The 18,414-nt window shown below is 42.7% G+C and overlaps 1 protein-coding gene across 13 annotated transcripts in view; it reads left to right on the top strand.

Moving 5' to 3' along the window:
• The window catches only part of LOC119006805 (plectin-like), a 135,804-nt gene that overhangs the window by 89,851 nt on the left and 27,539 nt on the right, over nucleotides 1-18,414 (top strand). For 2 of the 13 annotated variants that reach the window (XM_037075895.1, XM_037075896.1), the window contains exons 2-8: nucleotides 9,428-9,489; nucleotides 12,529-12,546; nucleotides 13,350-13,439; nucleotides 14,128-14,163; nucleotides 14,932-15,009; nucleotides 15,115-15,219; nucleotides 16,605-16,771. In XM_037075895.1, coding sequence (XP_036931790.1) covers nucleotides 9,428-9,489; nucleotides 12,529-12,546; nucleotides 13,350-13,439; nucleotides 14,128-14,163; nucleotides 14,932-15,009; nucleotides 15,115-15,219; nucleotides 16,605-16,771 — 556 coding nt within the window. Of the gene's footprint in view, nucleotides 1-6,245; nucleotides 6,741-9,427; nucleotides 9,490-12,528; nucleotides 12,547-13,349; nucleotides 13,440-14,127; nucleotides 14,164-14,931; nucleotides 15,010-15,114; nucleotides 15,220-16,604; nucleotides 16,772-18,414 lie in introns of those variants that run through there. The other 11 variants (XM_037075903.1, XM_037075897.1, XM_037075907.1 and 8 more) reach the window with 7 other exon arrangements.

Consider the following 18,414-nt stretch of genomic DNA (forward strand, 5'->3'; position numbering starts at 1 on the left):
GTAATGTTTAGTTGTTTATTGAATTACAAGAAAAGAAAAAGACAAACAACAACTATTCAGCAGCTATTTATATAAAAAATTATAAAAAATCGTCATTTTTCAAGCAAAAACATTATTGGAGCAGCTTGTCAAGTGTCGGGATGTGCTTTGATTTATATAACAGCTCAGTGAATATCTCTGGCTTTTGAACTATCAGATGAAACATTTACAATGGCCATTCACTGACATTTCATAGAGTAAATAATACATTGTCTAATTAAAGCATTAATCAACACATTTACCAGTAATTAAAAACTATTTGTTAGTAATTCAGTTCAGTGAAGCTTTTTTATTTAACTTCTAAAAAATGCCTGATGAGGCTTTTCCAGGAAGAAATCCTCTACATTTGATATAGGAGAAGAGCAGCAGTGTGCAAACAGCACGGCAAAGAGCTGTGGGACCACGGCAAAGTCGGCAGTTTTTCTCTAGGCAGCGAAGGAAACATGGCGAAGAACAGTTGGTGGTCATCATCTCATCCCAGTCCACAGTCACAGCCTTTTTCAGATTTATGGTGCCCTTTGAGTATGATAATTAAAGACACAGTGAAGTGGTTGCAAAACACCACCGACACAGCTCTAAATATGTGCAAACTTGCACTTTATTTAGGCACTAAAATCTGTAAACAGCTTTGGAAAAAAAAGTTACAACTTCCCCCTGAACACAAAGAAAAAAAAGATACTCAATATAGTCTTTTAACATGACACTGATTTAACTTGCATTTGGCAAATGAATGTTTTATTAACACATACATAAGTGATCTCTCTCAATCATCTCCTATGACCCAGAAGAAGCGTGCTCTGCCTTCTACTTGTATCTAGTGATGTTCTATGTTCTGGCCCTGTTTTAGACAGCGGGATCCCAATCTTGGGGATTAGTCCGCCCAGAGTTCATGTTTAAATTCAAAGTTAGTTAAACCCGCTCTCTGAAACAGACAGCGTTCCTGTGTGTCAACGTTTTTTCCAGGGGAAGATACTTGATTGTTGGATCTCATTCCCAGGTTGTTGCTGTAAATATTGACTCAAACTGTGGTTACAATCAACTGCTTTTCTCCTGAATCAGTTGCTGCACCTTTGAATCGTGCATTTACACACAGCAAACAGTCCTGCGTAGAATTAATCTCTCACCTGCAGAGGGAGGCACTTGCTGTTTTTAAGTGTTCTCCTCTGTTCCCATCAAACTGCAGCTACCTCAGCAATTTTCTCCGACTGCCCTGTTTCACTGGAATGCATCAGTTTTTAAGCATCAGTGACTGACACAATCCCAGATGTGGGGCTTTCCACAGAGTCCTTTAAGGCTTCCTGAGGCTCAGCAGTGAGCTATTTTAAAACTCAGCTGCCGTGGCTAATCCGGAGGCTTGTTCAGTCTGAGTTAAATTGGGTTTGCAGCCTCATCGTCGGATCTAATTCTGACGACATTATCTGAAGTCTGCTGACCTGTCGGAGATACGTGTGGGTAATAACTGGACGGCGCATCACGGCACAGTTATGAGCCATCCCTGCAGTTGGATTGAATGTCTGGAGTGTAGATCTGCATAAATTATACACATTTAAAGATCCTAAAAGTTTCAAAATGTCAAATATAAAGTCACTATAAGCATCAGTATTGGTATCATTATTAGTTTTTTTTTTTTTTCATTTTCCCATTAAAGAACAGGATTATAAATAAATAAGTCGCACCTGACTCATTCAACACAGTTTACGACTAATTTAACACAATTATATTTAATAACATTGCCTCAGTGCTCTCATTAGCTTTGCCTGACTGAAAAACAGGCTGCCCCTGACAGCAGTTTTCCAGCGAGTCTGTGTTTTGTTTTGGGGGGGTTTTCTTCTGTTTTAGTATTGAAGTGGATTTTCAATGGAATCAGTGAAAGGTTTTGTATTTGGTGCGCCACATGTCAGTGCATGATGATCTTCATCAATCCTTACTCTCAATAGGACCGTTATAGTGCCAGGGCTCTCTCTCTACATGGCATGGGGCTTTTTTTTTCTTTTTTTTTTTTTGAATAATAAGAACAGTAGAAATATGATCCAGTGTGCATTGTAGGTGGCAGCTACCCGGCCATGTCTCCTCCTCCTCCTCCTCCTCCTCCTCCTCCTCCTCTTTACAGAACAAATGAGGTGATAATCCTGGGTGTGTTAAGGCTGCTCCTAGTTTTATCAGCATTCCTTTTCACGTCGGGTGTGGCGAACAGATATATTGCCGTAAATGCTTACACTTTCACCTGAATTGACCATGGGGGGACAAGAGGGTTAAAGGGAGGCAGTAAGAGAGGAGAGTTAAACTCAGCAAGGGGAGTAAATCATTCCTGCAGCTTTTTCATCCTCTACAATGGAAGGTGTTGTTCGGCCTCTCTCCGTCTAAACCTTTGAATTTGCTCTGCCGTTCAGCTCTTTCAGAAAAACCATAATGACGCATTCTTTGGATTCCTTTGTCATCTAATGTGTTGGCTTTTGTTTGAGTCCCAAGTGCATAAATGCAACTTGCTCTAGCCCAAAATGGTTGCACGCTCAACCATGTGTTTGTCAGTATCCATCAGGGCATGTACTTTGAGACATTTATGACATTGATTTCTGTTTTGGCATGAAACTGAAAAAAAAATGGAGACTGCAGAAGGGTTCGTGGGAAATGTGGTTTTTCGGAACCATAAGCACTGGTGTGGGATAGAACCAAGCCATGATGTTGGTGGTCAGATTTGTTTATGGTAATTATAGCAAACAGTTTTCACAATGATACAGTTTGTTCTTCGGTAACTAGGCTCAGAGGCTGTGGCCATGATAGCAGGTCAGTAAGGCTTTGCTTAGCGAAATGTCAGCACCAGTCAGCAAGCTAACGTACTCATGCTGATGCTAAGCAGGATTTATGTGGACTACTGTTTTGAAGTCTTGCATTAGGGTACCAGGGGGGTCGCCATCTTGGTTTTTGAAGCCAGAAGTGACCATATTTAGATGAGAAGCTCGAGCTGGAGAGAAGCAAGAGGTGGATCTAGCTGAGAAACCCCAGGACACCATGCAGATCAATGTGATAGCAACAATCACAAGGTAACCATGCCCTCAAACATGCCCTGCTTTGTTGCCCATTGCACTCTAAATAGGACAATAATTTACAGATGGAACATCATGCTGTATTTAGTAAAACTTGAACTAGCAATTGAGACCATATACTTAATAGGCAACTGTTTACTCAGGTAATTAATCAAGTGAAAAGTAGGGTCATCTTCTCATAGACTTCTATACATTTTACATTTTTACAACCAATTTAGTTGCCCCTGCGTGCAGGATTAAAAGTTCTTACGCATTGGCTCCACTTTTAAGACCGGAAAGCTACCTCCACTCCTTTACAGTCTATCGTACACCATCGTAGTTTAGCATGTTAGCATGCTAATATTTGCCAGTTAACAGTGGATACAAAGACCAGCTGCGGCTGATGGGAATGTCTTCAGCTTTAGAAGCATTAACCCAAAGTACCAGACAGATTAAGATCACCCAAACTGGACTGTCCTCTCCCGGCTAGCATTCAGCCCTCAGAACGTCTGCTCTGCAGTGCAAAATCAGTGCAAAATCAGTGTGGAAAGCGGAAGACAGACTTCCCTGTCACTTCTATCACAGAAAGGATCAAACCTCAAACTTGGCATTTAGAGAGAAAATACTTTCTCCTCCTATTTTCACCAGGCGCTCTCTCCGCTCGTATAAAAAGCTCAAGTGTTCCATCTGGTTTTGATGAGGCCAGATGAGGGAGCAGTGTAATAGGCATGTTGAGACCTTAATGATACGTCTCCCTTTTGGTGGAAAAGATCTCATGACTAAGATGTTCCACACTTTCTGCACCCCTGACTGCCCGCTCCCATCCCCTGCTGGTGTGTCCCGTGAGGTTTAGACCTCCAGCTTATACTGTATGGGGTGTGAGTGCTTGCTCCACTGCCAGAACGTCACAGAGCTCTCTGTTACCATCTACTGTTGCTTCTGCAGCTCAGATGACACTGAAAACAGTTTGTGTTGTGTTTCATTCAATTACACTCTATTCAACCTTGTATGTCATTAATGAGACATTTTGTTCTTGTCATTCATTCAAGCCTGATATGTTACAACTGTTTGAATTTAGTTGGCTGTGGGCACAAAAGCATTTCTTTAGGTGAAATCCTGTCAATCCTTAAGAGTGAATTCCGTATTCTTTTCCTTTCCCTCATTTAATTACCTGCCCACATACCACTCCTTAATTCCTCTGCTTGCCTAGACATTGTGTGAAACTACAAAGGTGTGTCTCCAGATTTGCTAACGTGGCTCCGAATGAGTCAACGCATGGACCCACACACTCACACACGCCTGCACAGACACACTTACACTGACACATTAAGTGCCTTCATGTTCGTGCAGGTCGTGTTCACTACCCAGCCCTCTGCAAGAAGAAGTGATTCGAGGTGGCTCGTGAAGTGATGTCAGTGAGGGTGGGGGAAATGAGATACACCTTAGGACCCGAGAGGCAGGGTTTAACAGAGGTAGGACACACCCCACCCTCCAGTTTATCTGTCAGCACATGCTAGTCATATAGGGGACCAGTATGGAGGGAATTTATGGGTCTCTGTTGACATACTCGGAATAAATAGGGGGCGAATCGGCTGAAGAGAAACTTTAAAACAAGAATGTGCAACTTGAGAAACAACGCAATCATCCTAGTACAAAGAAAAGTCAAAGTTATAAGCATTAAAATGCTGCTCAGTTTAATACACGTAATGGTTTTGCTGTGCATGGTGGCTAATTTCAGCTAAGATATTGTGTATCTTGACAGCACTGAGTCATTTTACTGACTGTCTCGTTTTTTTCTTGTGCTACTGCAGGGCTTCAGTTTAGCTTTAATCATTATCCAGTCATTGTGACTTGTTGGCACAGGTGCCACTGTTAAGCACAAAAGGTACCTGTGATCGCTTTAACAGAAATTTGATCTGTGAAATTGCCAAATAATCATTTGGATCTGATGATTGTCTGAGTGGTCCAAAGTGCATTCTTGTTTTTACTGTGTCTGAAAATTAACCACAGGAGAAAAAAACAAAACAAAAAAAAAACTTTATATCCCAGCTTGTTTTGTTTAGAATCTTCCATTAAGAGAACCCATAAACATTGTTCCAGTAGTGCTTTTGTCATTACATTGCACCTCCCTGGCAAAATCTTCTGGTTTAACAGGAAGTGATGCTTTTGATGTTCTTTAATTTGTTTGGACTAAATGCCGCTGAGCAGGAAATGAGTAGTTAGGCTGAGAAACAATGGTGGAATACATCATGTGACACAGAAAAGAACTTTGGCACGAGGCTATCATGATACCAAAAAAGTACAAAATTAGTATATAAAAAAAAGATACTAAAAAGAATATGTTTTCTTTTTTTTTAACAATATGCAGACAGCGTTGATAAATAAAATGTTACGTTAAAGTCTGTGCAGCCTTGTGTTGAAAATCTGATTGTGGATATCTCAGTGCAGCATCAATAGTTTCAATAATGTAGAACGCAGATCTTGTATCATTTTAAGCATGTGGAAGCGGAAAAAAAGTATCAAGGATTTTGAGTCCAGAGAGAATAACTCAGACTCACCACATTCATCAACTAATAAGCAAAAGCTCTGAACATGTCTTTGAATTAAGGAGGGAGAAATGACATTGGAACAGCGAGCAATAAAGCAAGGATGAGTTAAGAGCTGCTGTATTTCTCAGTAAGTCAGTGATGTTCAGGGTGTGGTCAGACGTCACGGTCTGGAATCCTCAACAGCCCTTCCCAAAACTATCTCTCCCCCCCATCTCTTCTCCGTTCTGGTCACAGTGAGTTACTCATAGTGTGAAATTTTCGGAGGAATGCTGTGACTAAGTAATGATTAGCCGTGTATGTGAAAACGTCTGACACTCTTTACCATTTCAGGCTCTTGTTGGATATCCATCTGTTTGGCATGTGGGTGTACACAGTAAAATGTTCATTAAAGTTTAGTGCAATATGAGGTAAAAGAAATTATCAGCACAAGGACTTTTATGATCTTTTATTACCCGTAGTAACTCAGCCTGTGTGTGCATTGGCTTGTGCAAATGAAGCGATTAGCTGATAGCACTCGCAGGTTACCACACCTCGTCCTTCCCCTCCTCTCCTCCTCCTCCTCTCTCCATGGCACCCTGCAGGAGGAAGGGGTGTGTCCAGAGCCCTGCCCACTATGTCCTCCACGCACTAGCACCACTAAACACACACTCGCACATCACTCACAAGGACAGGCCCAGACTTCGTAGCCCACAGGCACCACTTGCTATGAAAGGAAGAAAGTGAGCGAGAGAAAAAGGGGAAAGGAGGAGAAAGGAAAAGAAAAAAAAAAAAGAAGGGCAGAGCCGAACTCAATGAGGGAGTGAGGAGTTTGAGAGGAAAGAAGGGAAGAGAAATCATAGGTTTGTGAAGCGCTGAGTGGATTGTGGCCACAGGACTGCATACTCTGGGACGAGCTGAGGGCCAGAGGGACAGATAGAAGCGAAGGAAGCAGAAGCTGCCATCAAGGGGAAAAAGCGCCAAGGATATTTTATACTTAGGATTATTATTCTGTGAGCTGACAAACGGGGGACAATGGCTTCTCCGCAGCAGAGGTACAGGAATTTCTCCTCTGACAGCATGGGCAGAGAGAGGGTGCCCTCAGACGAAGGCTATTACCAGGGGATGCTGAAGGCGATGGACGGCAGGAAAGGTACCAGCATGGTGACACTTAATGGAAAACAGCTTGATTGCAAGCCTTGATCTTGATTCAGTTGTTCCCCTATGTGCGAGATGCCGCAGGGCATGGAGAAGTAGAATAAGCATTTAATGGAACTGGACAATGTTCAAGTTGTTGTTTTTCTTTCTCTCAGAGCCTTACATGTTGAGGCTTGATTGGGTAGCTTGTTGTGTAATAGATGATTTTAGCTCCTCTGTTGGATTAAAACAAGGAGGATGTTGGTGTCTGATCTCCAACAGTTTACTGTAACATTGTATTTAAACCTCTGACATTCAGTTTTTTCTGATTGGACTGTAGCGTCCAGTGTTTCTCCACTCTGTGACTCTCAGGAGGAAACTCCCCTTTCCTAATGCATCAGCAGCTTCCTCACTTTGTATTGGTCAGCGAAGCCCATTCATTATTTTTATAGTGCAGCATGCATGTGTTTGTGGGCGAATGAGTCACTGTAGCTACAGCCTGTTTGGCTGAAGTTGTGCTGTAGACAGGATGAATGATGTGTGACATCTCCTTCCTTTTTCTCCCGATCAGTTTGTTCCTGTTTTCGGACATTTAGGGCATTTCAGGACATTTCTAAAGGCCTAATATGCGTATTACACAAAATGATTGTGGTTTTTACCACGCAGTGATTTACAGGGCTAGATTTTATCAACACACTTTGAATCAGCAATTGTGATTGTGTTTGTTTTTCTCCCGTGCTCGTTCAATGCTCACAATCATCTGGTGGAATAAAAATGACGTGTGCTTCTGAAATTGGGGCAAGAAAACTATAAAGTAGAATTAAGAAATACGTAAATAAGTAAAGTACACTTACTTGAGCACAGTTCTTAGGTAACTGTACTTTGTTACAGTACCATTGACTTTCATGCTGTTTTGGGTTATAAATTTCACTGAAAACCATTTGTGTGTGCTGACATTTGATACCTGAAGTTCCTTCAGCCCCTATCCACTCGTGTACCCATCACTAAAACAGAGCAATGAGTCCACAAAGAGTTGTAGTGCTTGAAACAGGATTAAGTAACGTGGTGTTAACAGAGACCTAACAGGTCAAGGTGCAGCTCCTCTGGGAAACCTCTTTCCCTCCCCCTGTGTGTGTGTCACCAATCATCGAACTTCCACTCCGGGTGACATTTGGCCTTCTCAGCAGCGAGCAGTACCACATAGGTCGCATAGTAACGCTAAGTCCCTCGTTGGTTTGAATGATAAATGAGGAGGTCTGTGGTGTCTATATGAGGTTTCCATGGAAACGGAGTTCCACAACACATTTGCAGAAGTCGCCGCTGATCATAGCCTCCGGGCGTCTATTTTGTTTCAGCGCTGAATCACAGCCCCTTGCTTTTCATTGCTGGGTGTGTCACTGCACAGCAGACAGTCAGATCGCGCCATTAAAGCTGATAACACAGAGGACATTGTGTGATGTCCAGAGTTCATTCTGGCATAACGTGAATGGAAATGGTTGCCGTGTGAGTCACTGAAGGTGGGTTCCTCAGTGAGAAGGCATGAAGTGTCATGGAGTGAAGAAACTCCCCAGGCTGGCTGAGCGGTGCCTTCACTTATCAACGCATTTCCAGGTGAAATCCAAACCCTTCGTTGAACCACAGCCTTTTGATGAAATGGGCTCACACCAGAGAGCTGGAAACACGCCGATCCCTCCTCTGTGTCCATAATAAATGCTGCAGTGACACACCTTGTGGTTTTTTTTTTTTGCCTGATCTCTAGTTGAAACATAACGCTGGGTGGGTGTGTGCAGGTTTGTTGCCTTAGTGGGGTGTGTACCTTGCCAGCTTCTTGTTGTTTCTTGTTGGAAGCTTGCACTCTCTAATAGTTAAGCCGTGTCTTCTGGTAATCACGCAGATAATCTTCACACTTCCAGAACATCTGGGGCTTTGTGCTGGAATTTATTATTATTATTATTATTATTAGTATTATTTCTTACGAAATGTTTCTGCCCAAGTGCACAGCTGGCAGTGGTTTGAGACATGACCTTGCATATACAGTGTTTCTTACACAATAGGTGCGCATCTGCCGACAATGACTGTGCAATGGTGGTCTGACTCAGATGCAGGCAGGCACAGCCAGGTGGCGTTTTTCCACCCAGTGATGAATCTGTTTTGTCCTGCTCAATTCAAACAAGTCTGAAACCTCTGGGATTCCCTCTTTTGTTTGATGCTTTTGTTCACAAAACTTCTGCGCCCATGACGTATCTTTTCAACTTGCAGCTAAGCTACACATTACAAGAAAACATTAGCCTAAAACAGTTATTTTAAGTATTTTGATTATTTGTAAATCTTCCCTCTCATTGAATTACAAAAGTTAAATCTAAAAGGTCAAAGTTGGGACACAAACCTATTGTGTTTATTCAGTTAAAACATATAAAACCTGATATGTTATTATTCAAGTATTAGACCTAAAACCTATGCAATTCAAATTGGTCTCCGAACTAAATTACACATTCAACTATTCAGTGTATTCACAATTATAGAAAAAAAAAGAAATCATTAAATGTGACCCTTTACATTGAACTTGTGTAAAATGTGCATGATATTAAAATACCTCCTGAAATACAGTTTAAGGCTGATTATTTTGAGTGTGTAGCACATGTTTCTAAACATCTAATGTTCCCAGATTTTGACGTTTAACTGTTATTTTTTTCTGTTTCGCAGATGAACGAGATCGAGTACAGAAAAAGACCTTCACAAAATGGGTGAACAAGCACTTGATAAAGGTAAGAACATGTCCTCCACTTTCATTCTCATCATGTCGGCCTTTTGAAGGCACATGAATGCTCACATTCTTGCTCACACACAACACCTCATTTTCCATATTCATTTTCAGAGAGAACAAAGTGTAGTCATGCCATCAAAAAATGGAACTATACCAAAAAATAACCACAAATTATACTCTCTCTGAAACCTGTGGTTCACTGCTTTCTTACAAAACAACCACGGTGGATATTAAAGGGTTAATCCCCATGTTTGGTCCAGGACTAAATGACATGAGTTGATGTTCTCTGAGCAAGATCATCATACCTACTGGTCTTCAGCCACAGGATGCTGTTTTGGGTGTTTAATTACTGTTGCAACTCAGATGTTGACAGGTTACCAACCTCCACTTTTAGAATTAAGTCCATGTGCTACAGTTAAAGGGAGGGGGGAATAGTTGGTTTATGTTTGTGCTGGCAAGAATTTTTGCAGTGTTGATGTCTGACACTCTGCATAATGAAGCCAAAACAATAATCATGGGGGATAGTGTCTACAAAGGGAGGGTAACGTTTTGGTTTGCGGGAGGTTTTATGAGATTTTGTCAGTGTAGATATTAGAGCCCTCGAACACGGCAGTATTGTTTCTGGGCATGCAACGACATTCTCAACCCCCTTATATAAACACACATTAGTGGGTCTATTATTGCCTCGTACTCTCTTACAACGCGCTGTAATGCGGCGGCTCACCAGAAGTCCAGTCTGTCACCACCCCGGAGGCCGTCCATCAGCGCTCATCCACTCTCACCTACCTCACTCTCCATCCTCAAACAACAGCCCCGAAACGCCCTCCAATGCATCACACATACAGGGAGGTAAACAGGTCGTGACGGGGCCACCCTCCTCACTCTGAAGTTCCTCATCAGGAGTGACAAATTGGCCCCCCCGTAACACAATCCCCCTCCAACAGAGCAGTAAAAATACTCCTGCTTGTGCCACTTTTCTTCCAGGAAGTTCCTGTTGGCTGCAAAACATTCACAGCCTTCTGACATTATGTGCTTCCACATTATTTGTATAATCACTCCACACACAGGGCCATTCATATATATATATATATATATATATATATATATATATATATATATATATATATATATATATATATATATATATATATATATATATATATATATATTTTTATAAATGGAAGAAGAGGGAAAAAATAAGCACAAAGAGAGTGTTTTCCTTTCCATGAGTGTGCAGTGCTAACGCATTCTGCTACCACAGTGCAGAGTTACACAGTTACTCCCTCTTGTTGCTCTTAAGTGTTCACTGTGAATTTCGGAGGGTGAGTCACACACATCTGGACTCACTTAGCTCCTTCTGAAAAGGCGAGTCCTGGTCTCGGCCCGGAGCCTGCGGTGGTTAAGGCCCAACGGTAGCACATATGCCGCGCAGACTCCTGGGTCTGGGTGGCAACCCTCTGTTCATGCCCAACCTACACTGATGTCAGTGAAGTTGCATAAGTTCACACACAATGATATTCTGGTTATCATTACATTATATAAGAATAATCCATGGAATATAATCAGAAGAAGTTCTCAAAAAAAATTAATTTGGGCAACCTGATAGCTCACCTGGTAGAGCTTGAGTCCACAGCAGCGGCCAAGGTTTTGAATCCGACCCATGCCTCTATGTCCCCCATTTTTTTCATACTCTCTAAGCTGTCATATCAAAATAAAACACTTGAAAGCCCTCTAACTTTAGCATCTTTTTTTTTCTTCATTTTTTTGCAGTAGTCCAGTTTCCATTTGATTAAAAACCATGTGAAACTGATATATACATCATCAAGCAACAAGAAAAGGAACATGGTCTCCACCTACAGTCGGCAGTTAAAAATGTGATTGATGAAAAGAGTGTTTGGACGGGAAAGTGTTAACTCTGCTGCTCAGTGTGTGCTGCTCTAAGGTTAAAGTGATGCTAAACTGATTTAATGGCTTAATGGTCGGCTTGACGGGAGCAGACTATAGGTTGGGTGCAGCCATGAAAAGCTGTAAAGGGCCGTCGAGTGGTTTCCTGTGCTCAGTAAGAGGAATTGCGCAAGATGACGTAAACATTGCGTAAAAAAGCAGATGCATGCTAAGTGTTTTGTCTCCAAACAGCTTATCGCAGTCATGCGGAGAGCGTTCCGGGGAGAGAGGGGCTGTCAGACATGTGTGCTAATGGTTTTCACCTTGAAAAGTTTACAGAGCGACTCTTTCTGACTGCGAGGGGGCAATTTGTACCGTCACACCCACCTGTCAGCAGACACGCTGTGGCTGAGCAGACCACGGTCTCTTCAGAACTCAGAAGTAATTGAGTGGTGGTGACAGATGGCTCTTCAGCTCACACTGAGGACACCGAGGAGTGTTTAGATAATCACAAACTGATCGTTTGAATAACTGATCAAAGTCGGCTCTGTGATTAGGATGTTTTAAGTTTCCTGGTTTTATGTAACTCAGGAGTAACAGAAACTTCTTAAATACCATCCACTGTGCAAGACACCCCACAATACATCCCGTCTTCAGAAGGTTTTCCATGTGCAGACAGTGAGCCCTAGTGGTGGAAGTGTTGGTTACCTCCGCCACACACACATCCATGCTGCATGCTCATCTCCCCTGTGCAGGCAGGCAGGGAGGAGCATATCTGAGCTCGAAAAGCTGTGTTCAAATTCTTGCCAACATAAATCGGCCACTGTTGCAACTTGCAGAGGAAATTCGCTTTCATTCCATTTCAGGGCAGAGGCCTCCTTCACCTCCCTCGCCCATCAAACGGATGACAAACGCATGAACGAATCTGTGATAGAGCTAAAGAAATGACTAGCTTAATCTTCTTTAATCTTTGTTTCATATCTCTGTCCCATATACCCTCATGTTCATTGTCAAATCATCCATTCCATGCTCTTCATTTCATGTTCACTGATGTCTTCTCCTGCCCTCCTCTCTCTCCCTTGTTTCCATTCGTTCCGTTTGTCCATTTCTCATCCGTCTGATCGCATTCCTCCATCTTATGTCCCTGTAAAACCAGCATCGGAGGGCGGCAGAGGTAGGTACCAGCACGTTGGAGCCTGACTGTACTAAATGTGTGTCTGGGCATGGAGACGGTCCCCTTCCTTAACTGGTTTTTCCCAGTTTTCTCCTCCTATCCGACCCCACTGTTTTCTGGCTCCGTCACAACATCTCACCTGCTTCACTGTCTGGTTGCAGTTAGACCACACGTCAGTTTTGACTGTTGATTGATCAAAATTCCAAAAGATGAATGAAACAGCCTTGTCTATTTTGCGTTTTAGTTGGTCACCAATGCACCTTATTTTGTTTTTTTTTTACCTCACCGGTCTGATTTTTACCCCGATCTATCACTACTAAGGAATGACAGCTGCCATTTGGCATTTGGAGTCGGGCTTGGCTGCTCACGGCTATGCATTCCTAACCTGTGTAGAATCGTACAAGTGGGGGAGAAGACTCGGAGAGCTGTTACGAACTCATATAACTCGGCTTTAGAATTGTATTGTATTTATTAGAACAATTTAACATCTAAATTGTCACAGGGGTGCGCAAAATCGCAAAAACTGAACTATGTGCTGTGCCATATATTTTTCATAATATACCTCAGAGACATTTTGACTAATTGTGGCCACCAGGAACAACTTTCGTTTGGTTTGGTGATTGGATGGAAGTTGATTGAATACTGACGATTGTTGTTTCTCTTCCTCTTCAGTCAAAACTAAAACCCTGTTTAATGGTTACATGTTTCCATTTCTCCCCATCAAAGCTGGGTTTGTCGGTGTGATTCCTTCTTACTGCATCTTGAATCACAGTCGTAACATGCGCTTTCCTTCGTCCCTGCAGTCGCAGCGCCAAGTGACAGACCTGTATGAAGACCTCCGAGATGGACATAACCTGATCTCGCTGCTGGAGGTCCTCTCTGGGGAAACACTGGTGAGTACTGCCATTGACCTCGGCTTGGAGCAATAAATGTCTCAGCTGCGCATCTTTTACATTATCCATCCTCAAAACCGAACCCTGATCCAGACTAATTGCCTGAGTTGCGTTTATCTTAAGTCAACCGGCAATATCAGCCTTTCGGCAACAAATTGTAAGCAATCGCAGCCAAGATGTCAGTCAGAGGCTTAACCTGAACTGAACTTCGATTAACAGAGACCCAGTCACTGACTTTGGCAGCTCTGGAGTTTATCCCAATTATCTGACTGGCCATCTCTTTCTTTTTTTTTTGTTCAGTCTTATTTTATTCCAATTCACCTCTCAGTCTTTCTGTGTCTTTAACTAAACTGTTACACACTGGACTCATTTCAAAGGCAGCTGCAGGGTTACTGTGTGCTCGTACCCTGGGGTTCAGATCTGTACCGAAGCTTCTTGGCTGCTGTAGCTCATTGCAAACTCCACCAGCTCAAGCTCTGCTCATCTTCTGAATGCCTCCATAGCATTAACACCTTGACTTTGGCCTGTGTGTGTGAACTATTCTCATACCTGATCTATGGTTCTCCTCCTCCTCCTCCTCCTCCTCCTCTTCCTCTCCGTCGCCTCCTGTTTGCCTTTCTTTAACTTTCCTCTGTGCTGATCTTTGCCGTCTGGCCTTTGCCTCCTCTCTTTGCACTGCTGTTGCTAGCCGAGGGAGAGAGACGTGGTCAGGAGCGTTCGGTTGGTGAGTGGGTTGATAAATTACAGTAGACATCTTGTTTTTTTGGCTGTGCATGGACTTCATACCTACACGGCTATTCAAGTTCTTCTGTTGCTTTTTCTTTCCGTTTCTCTCATTGCTTTAAGCTTAGAGTTATCACTGGGTGCTGTTGACACTTGCAGGACACATTGATTACCTCTGCAGTTTTTGGCACATGCCGTGCTTTGTTTTGTTTTGCTTATTTTTCTCTGATTCAGCTTCATTTTGTTTGAGTACTGCACAATTTAAATCCAAAATGAATCATAATGCAGCATTGGGCCTATCTCAGCTTGCTGTCAGATGACTTCAATTGTACTGCACAAAACCTTGTTAGTGGCTCAGCCAGTGCACACATTTGCTGGAATTACTTTTCTAAAAGCTTAACTGTTTCCACTACATTCCTTTTTTTCACTATGTGTTGGGCAGTGGTGAATAACAGGACTGAGCCAAAGAAAGCAATAATGCTTTGGATCAAAAATTCAACACGGTATCTCTCTACACCAAGCTGTAAATTAGATTTTCACCAATCAGAATTAGTTTCTTGTCAAACAATTCACCGTTTTTTTCCATCTATTCTTCTGATTAATGCCGCTCCGCCTGATTTTCAGTATTCCTTCCCATTCACATCTTTGTTTTTACTGATTTCTTTTTTTATCATCCTTCATCATGAGCACACCAGAAGGTTAATCTCTGACAGTTAGGTGTATGTCGTGTTTCTTAACAGCATCTTTATCTCTTTTCTCTCCTCCTCAGCCCAGAGAGAAAGGCCGCATGCGATTCCACAAACTGCAGAATGTACAGATAGCACTGGACTTCCTCAAACACCGACAGGTGTGTCCTCAAACCTTGAAAAAAAAATAATAAAATGGCATTGCCCTGTCACAGAATACCTCGTTGTGCCTGTGTTTTCAGCACCTAATACTGCTTTTTTCTCAGGTCAAGCTGGTCAACATCAGAAATGATGACATCGCGGATGGGAACCCCAAGCTGACTCTGGGGTTAATATGGACCATCATCCTCCACTTCCAGGTCTCCTCCTCTGTCAGTGTTGTGTTTTATTATATTATCGCTCTCTCCCTCTGTCTCTGGGATCTGACAACTATCAGCTGCTGTTTCCTATCTCCCTGGGACCAATCAGAGGGGATTCTACTCTTCACAAAGACATTTTCTAATCAAAACAAGATACTTCTTACAGCATTTCTGGGAGCAGTCACAGCTGTTATAACACACTAACACTGCGGTCAGGTATTCAGTGTGCAGTAGTTGATTTTGGAGCAGTATAGAGGATTAAACTCCATCAGGGTGTGTAAGTATGAGTCATTCTCTCCCTGATTCCCAAGGGGAGGGTGTGCCAGGCAGAGTGTACAACTTGCTGTCATGCGACACTCCCCAACCACATCCCATGCACAACTTTTCCTGCCATTCTTGTGTTACGCCAAGAGCTGCCTGGCAGAAATCCCTCAGTAATAGACAGGGCCACACCCTTTTAATATCCGATGATCCAGGTCCGGGTCATAAAAAAAGCTAAGGCTCCGCATGGGAAATAAAAGGAGACACTGCTGCTGGGATTCTTTTTTTGTTGAGGCGATCTAGCAAAGGTGCCATTGTGCCCCGTGGATACAATTAGTCTTTATACTTTGTAGAATAGAGAGGGTAAATGGCTGGCTTGTGGTTGCTGATGAGTCACAGAGATGAAAGGTGAGAGTAAAATCCCCTTTTTTTCATGCGATGTAGTGTTCGTGCAAAAACACAGTTAATCACAATGACAGAGAAAATTAGATGTTGTACACTCAAAAGTCCATCTGGAGTTTCAGATAGTGACTCGAGAACTCATATAATCAAAACATCCATAATGTATGTGTAACGTCTGCAAAAGGGAAGAAATGACTCCAGTTTTGTTGACGAAAAGATTTTTAAAAAATATGGTTCCTCATTTAAAATGTTTGTGGGTATACGGGGCAGAGCTGCGACAGGATTGGAATGGAGCGCAGACACGAGTACACACACTAATGACAAACCCAATCCCTATGACTCATCTTTCCCATCTCCAAATTCCCCAAATGAAAACTTATCTGGATGCCACAGCCACAGTGGCGTTTAACAGACGGGAGCAGACAGACAGCCTGCTGTGAGCCAAGTCAGAAGCATCAACACTTCCCTCTATTGGTACAATTAAAACATGATATACTGCGAGACCACTTAACCAGAAAAAATCAAACAATGATCAAGGTGTTGATTGATGTGATGCGGTGATATCAACATTTCCTTGGAAACTCACCATGGGTGCCTGGTAATTCTGTATAACTATCATCTTTTGGTTTCCATTAATGTTTCATTTCCTTCATGGTTCTTCAGTATGGATTATTTACACATTCTACACATCAGCCACCTTCCTAACATTTTACATATGCTTCATATTGTCTCAGATCTCCGACATTCAGATCAACGGCCAGTCAGAAGACATGACGGCCAAGGAGAAGCTGCTGCTCTGGTCCCAGAGGATGACGGACGGCTACCAGGGCATCCGCTGCGACAACTTCACCACCAGCTGGAGGGACGGCAAGCTCTTCAACGCCGTCATACACAAACACTAGTGAGTACTGAACATTTTCCCTATTGCTTGCACCCAGCCTCTGATGCAGAATCATGTGGCGAGCGGAGTGCATGAAGACAGATGTCACACTGTTTTATGTGCCTTACCTCAAAACATCTAGAGCACTTGACTTCAGCTCAGATGTAAACAATAGTGAAAATAGAGGTGTTTATTTTTGCTTCTGAGTCGACCTGAGATGAGCTGGATCTTGTCACGACGCATCACCATCCACGACTTTGATTCAATACGGAGCAGCAGCAGGGCCTTGGCATGCTTTCGAATATCAAATTACACTTCATAATGCTCATTTAGACCCGCTCTGTAATTCCATCTCACCTCCATTGCTGAGGAGATAGATCCATTCCTGAAAATGACATCCATGGCGTGACCTTTTTGTGGGATTATGTCTGATTTATTTTGTCTGTGTTATATGGACATAATAGTGCAGAGCTTCATATGGTTTGAAATCCATTCAGGAACCCATGTCTGTTTCATCAGTTTCAGGGAGAAAAATGTCCTCTGTTGACCCTTTTTGTGTTTACTCTACCTGCTCTGCTCCAAGAAAATCTGAATATACAACTCTCAAGAACATCTCACGCCTCTGGGCTAGGAATACAGCAGGCAGGCGTTGGCCATGAGTAATACTTTATTACCTTCAGCTGATAATTCCTCGATTGAATATGATTAACTGTTTGGGTTAACTCCTTGCTCCTTGCTGTTGAACACTAAATATGCCATCTCCCCCGATGTTGTTGTGTGTCTGTAGGGTAGAATTAGCGGTGAAAAGGGATCGGCGCGTTTAGTCGCACCCTGGGAAATGAATGTGCATGTATCTCTCAGGAAGATTTGTCAGAGGTGTTTGCCACTGATTCCTTTCCCTTTTAGATGTTTGAACAGAAGGATTCATGCGAAGCCCAGAGAGCAAACAGAAGAAAAACTGCTATTAGACAAGAGAAAGTTGAATGCTGCGCAAGAGAGCGAGACGCAGCTCTTTACAACCATTATGTGCTGAAAAAAGAGGTGCCTGCAGGGACAAGTTACCTTAAACTTTGCAAATACCTGCAACTTTTTTCTTTTTTTTTTCTCTCTTTTGGAGTCACCTGAGGCTACATTGGTTTTGCCTTTCATAAAGATGAGGGGTGTGGTGTATGGGCGTTACTGTAGCACTAAACTGTGGCGTTATTTCTTGCCTTGGCATAATTCAGGGAATCCTAGTTCAGAGGATGTGTTCATCCAGAGAATTTATGATTGCTCAGAGTTTAAAAATGGTATTTTAGAAGCTGCAGTTGAAAGCCTGATGAAGGAGCAGGGACTCGGCTGTACAGCTAGGAGGCATTTTCACCACAGCAAGAAGGATTAAAAGGATCTTCACATGATGGACACCGGAGACAATGCATAGGGTGGATTTACATTCAACCATCAAAGGATATGTCAGCATGAAAAACTGAAGCTTTAAGACCATCCACTTAAGCGTAGACTTTTTTTGCCACTGGACGAGGAGCTTCAGGCACATTTTAAGATGCTCGGTGTCAAGAAGAAGTTAAAGCAGAAAAAACGGAGCCTGGGCTTCACTGGACGCACGTCAGGATCCGCCACTGATCTGGACGACCGGGTGGTCATGTTGTGCGAGGATATCCCATCAG

This window comes from Acanthopagrus latus, chromosome 17 (assembly GCF_904848185.1).
Source record: "Acanthopagrus latus isolate v.2019 chromosome 17, fAcaLat1.1, whole genome shotgun sequence".
NCBI classification, from domain to species: Eukaryota; Metazoa; Chordata; class Actinopteri; order Spariformes; family Sparidae; genus Acanthopagrus; species Acanthopagrus latus.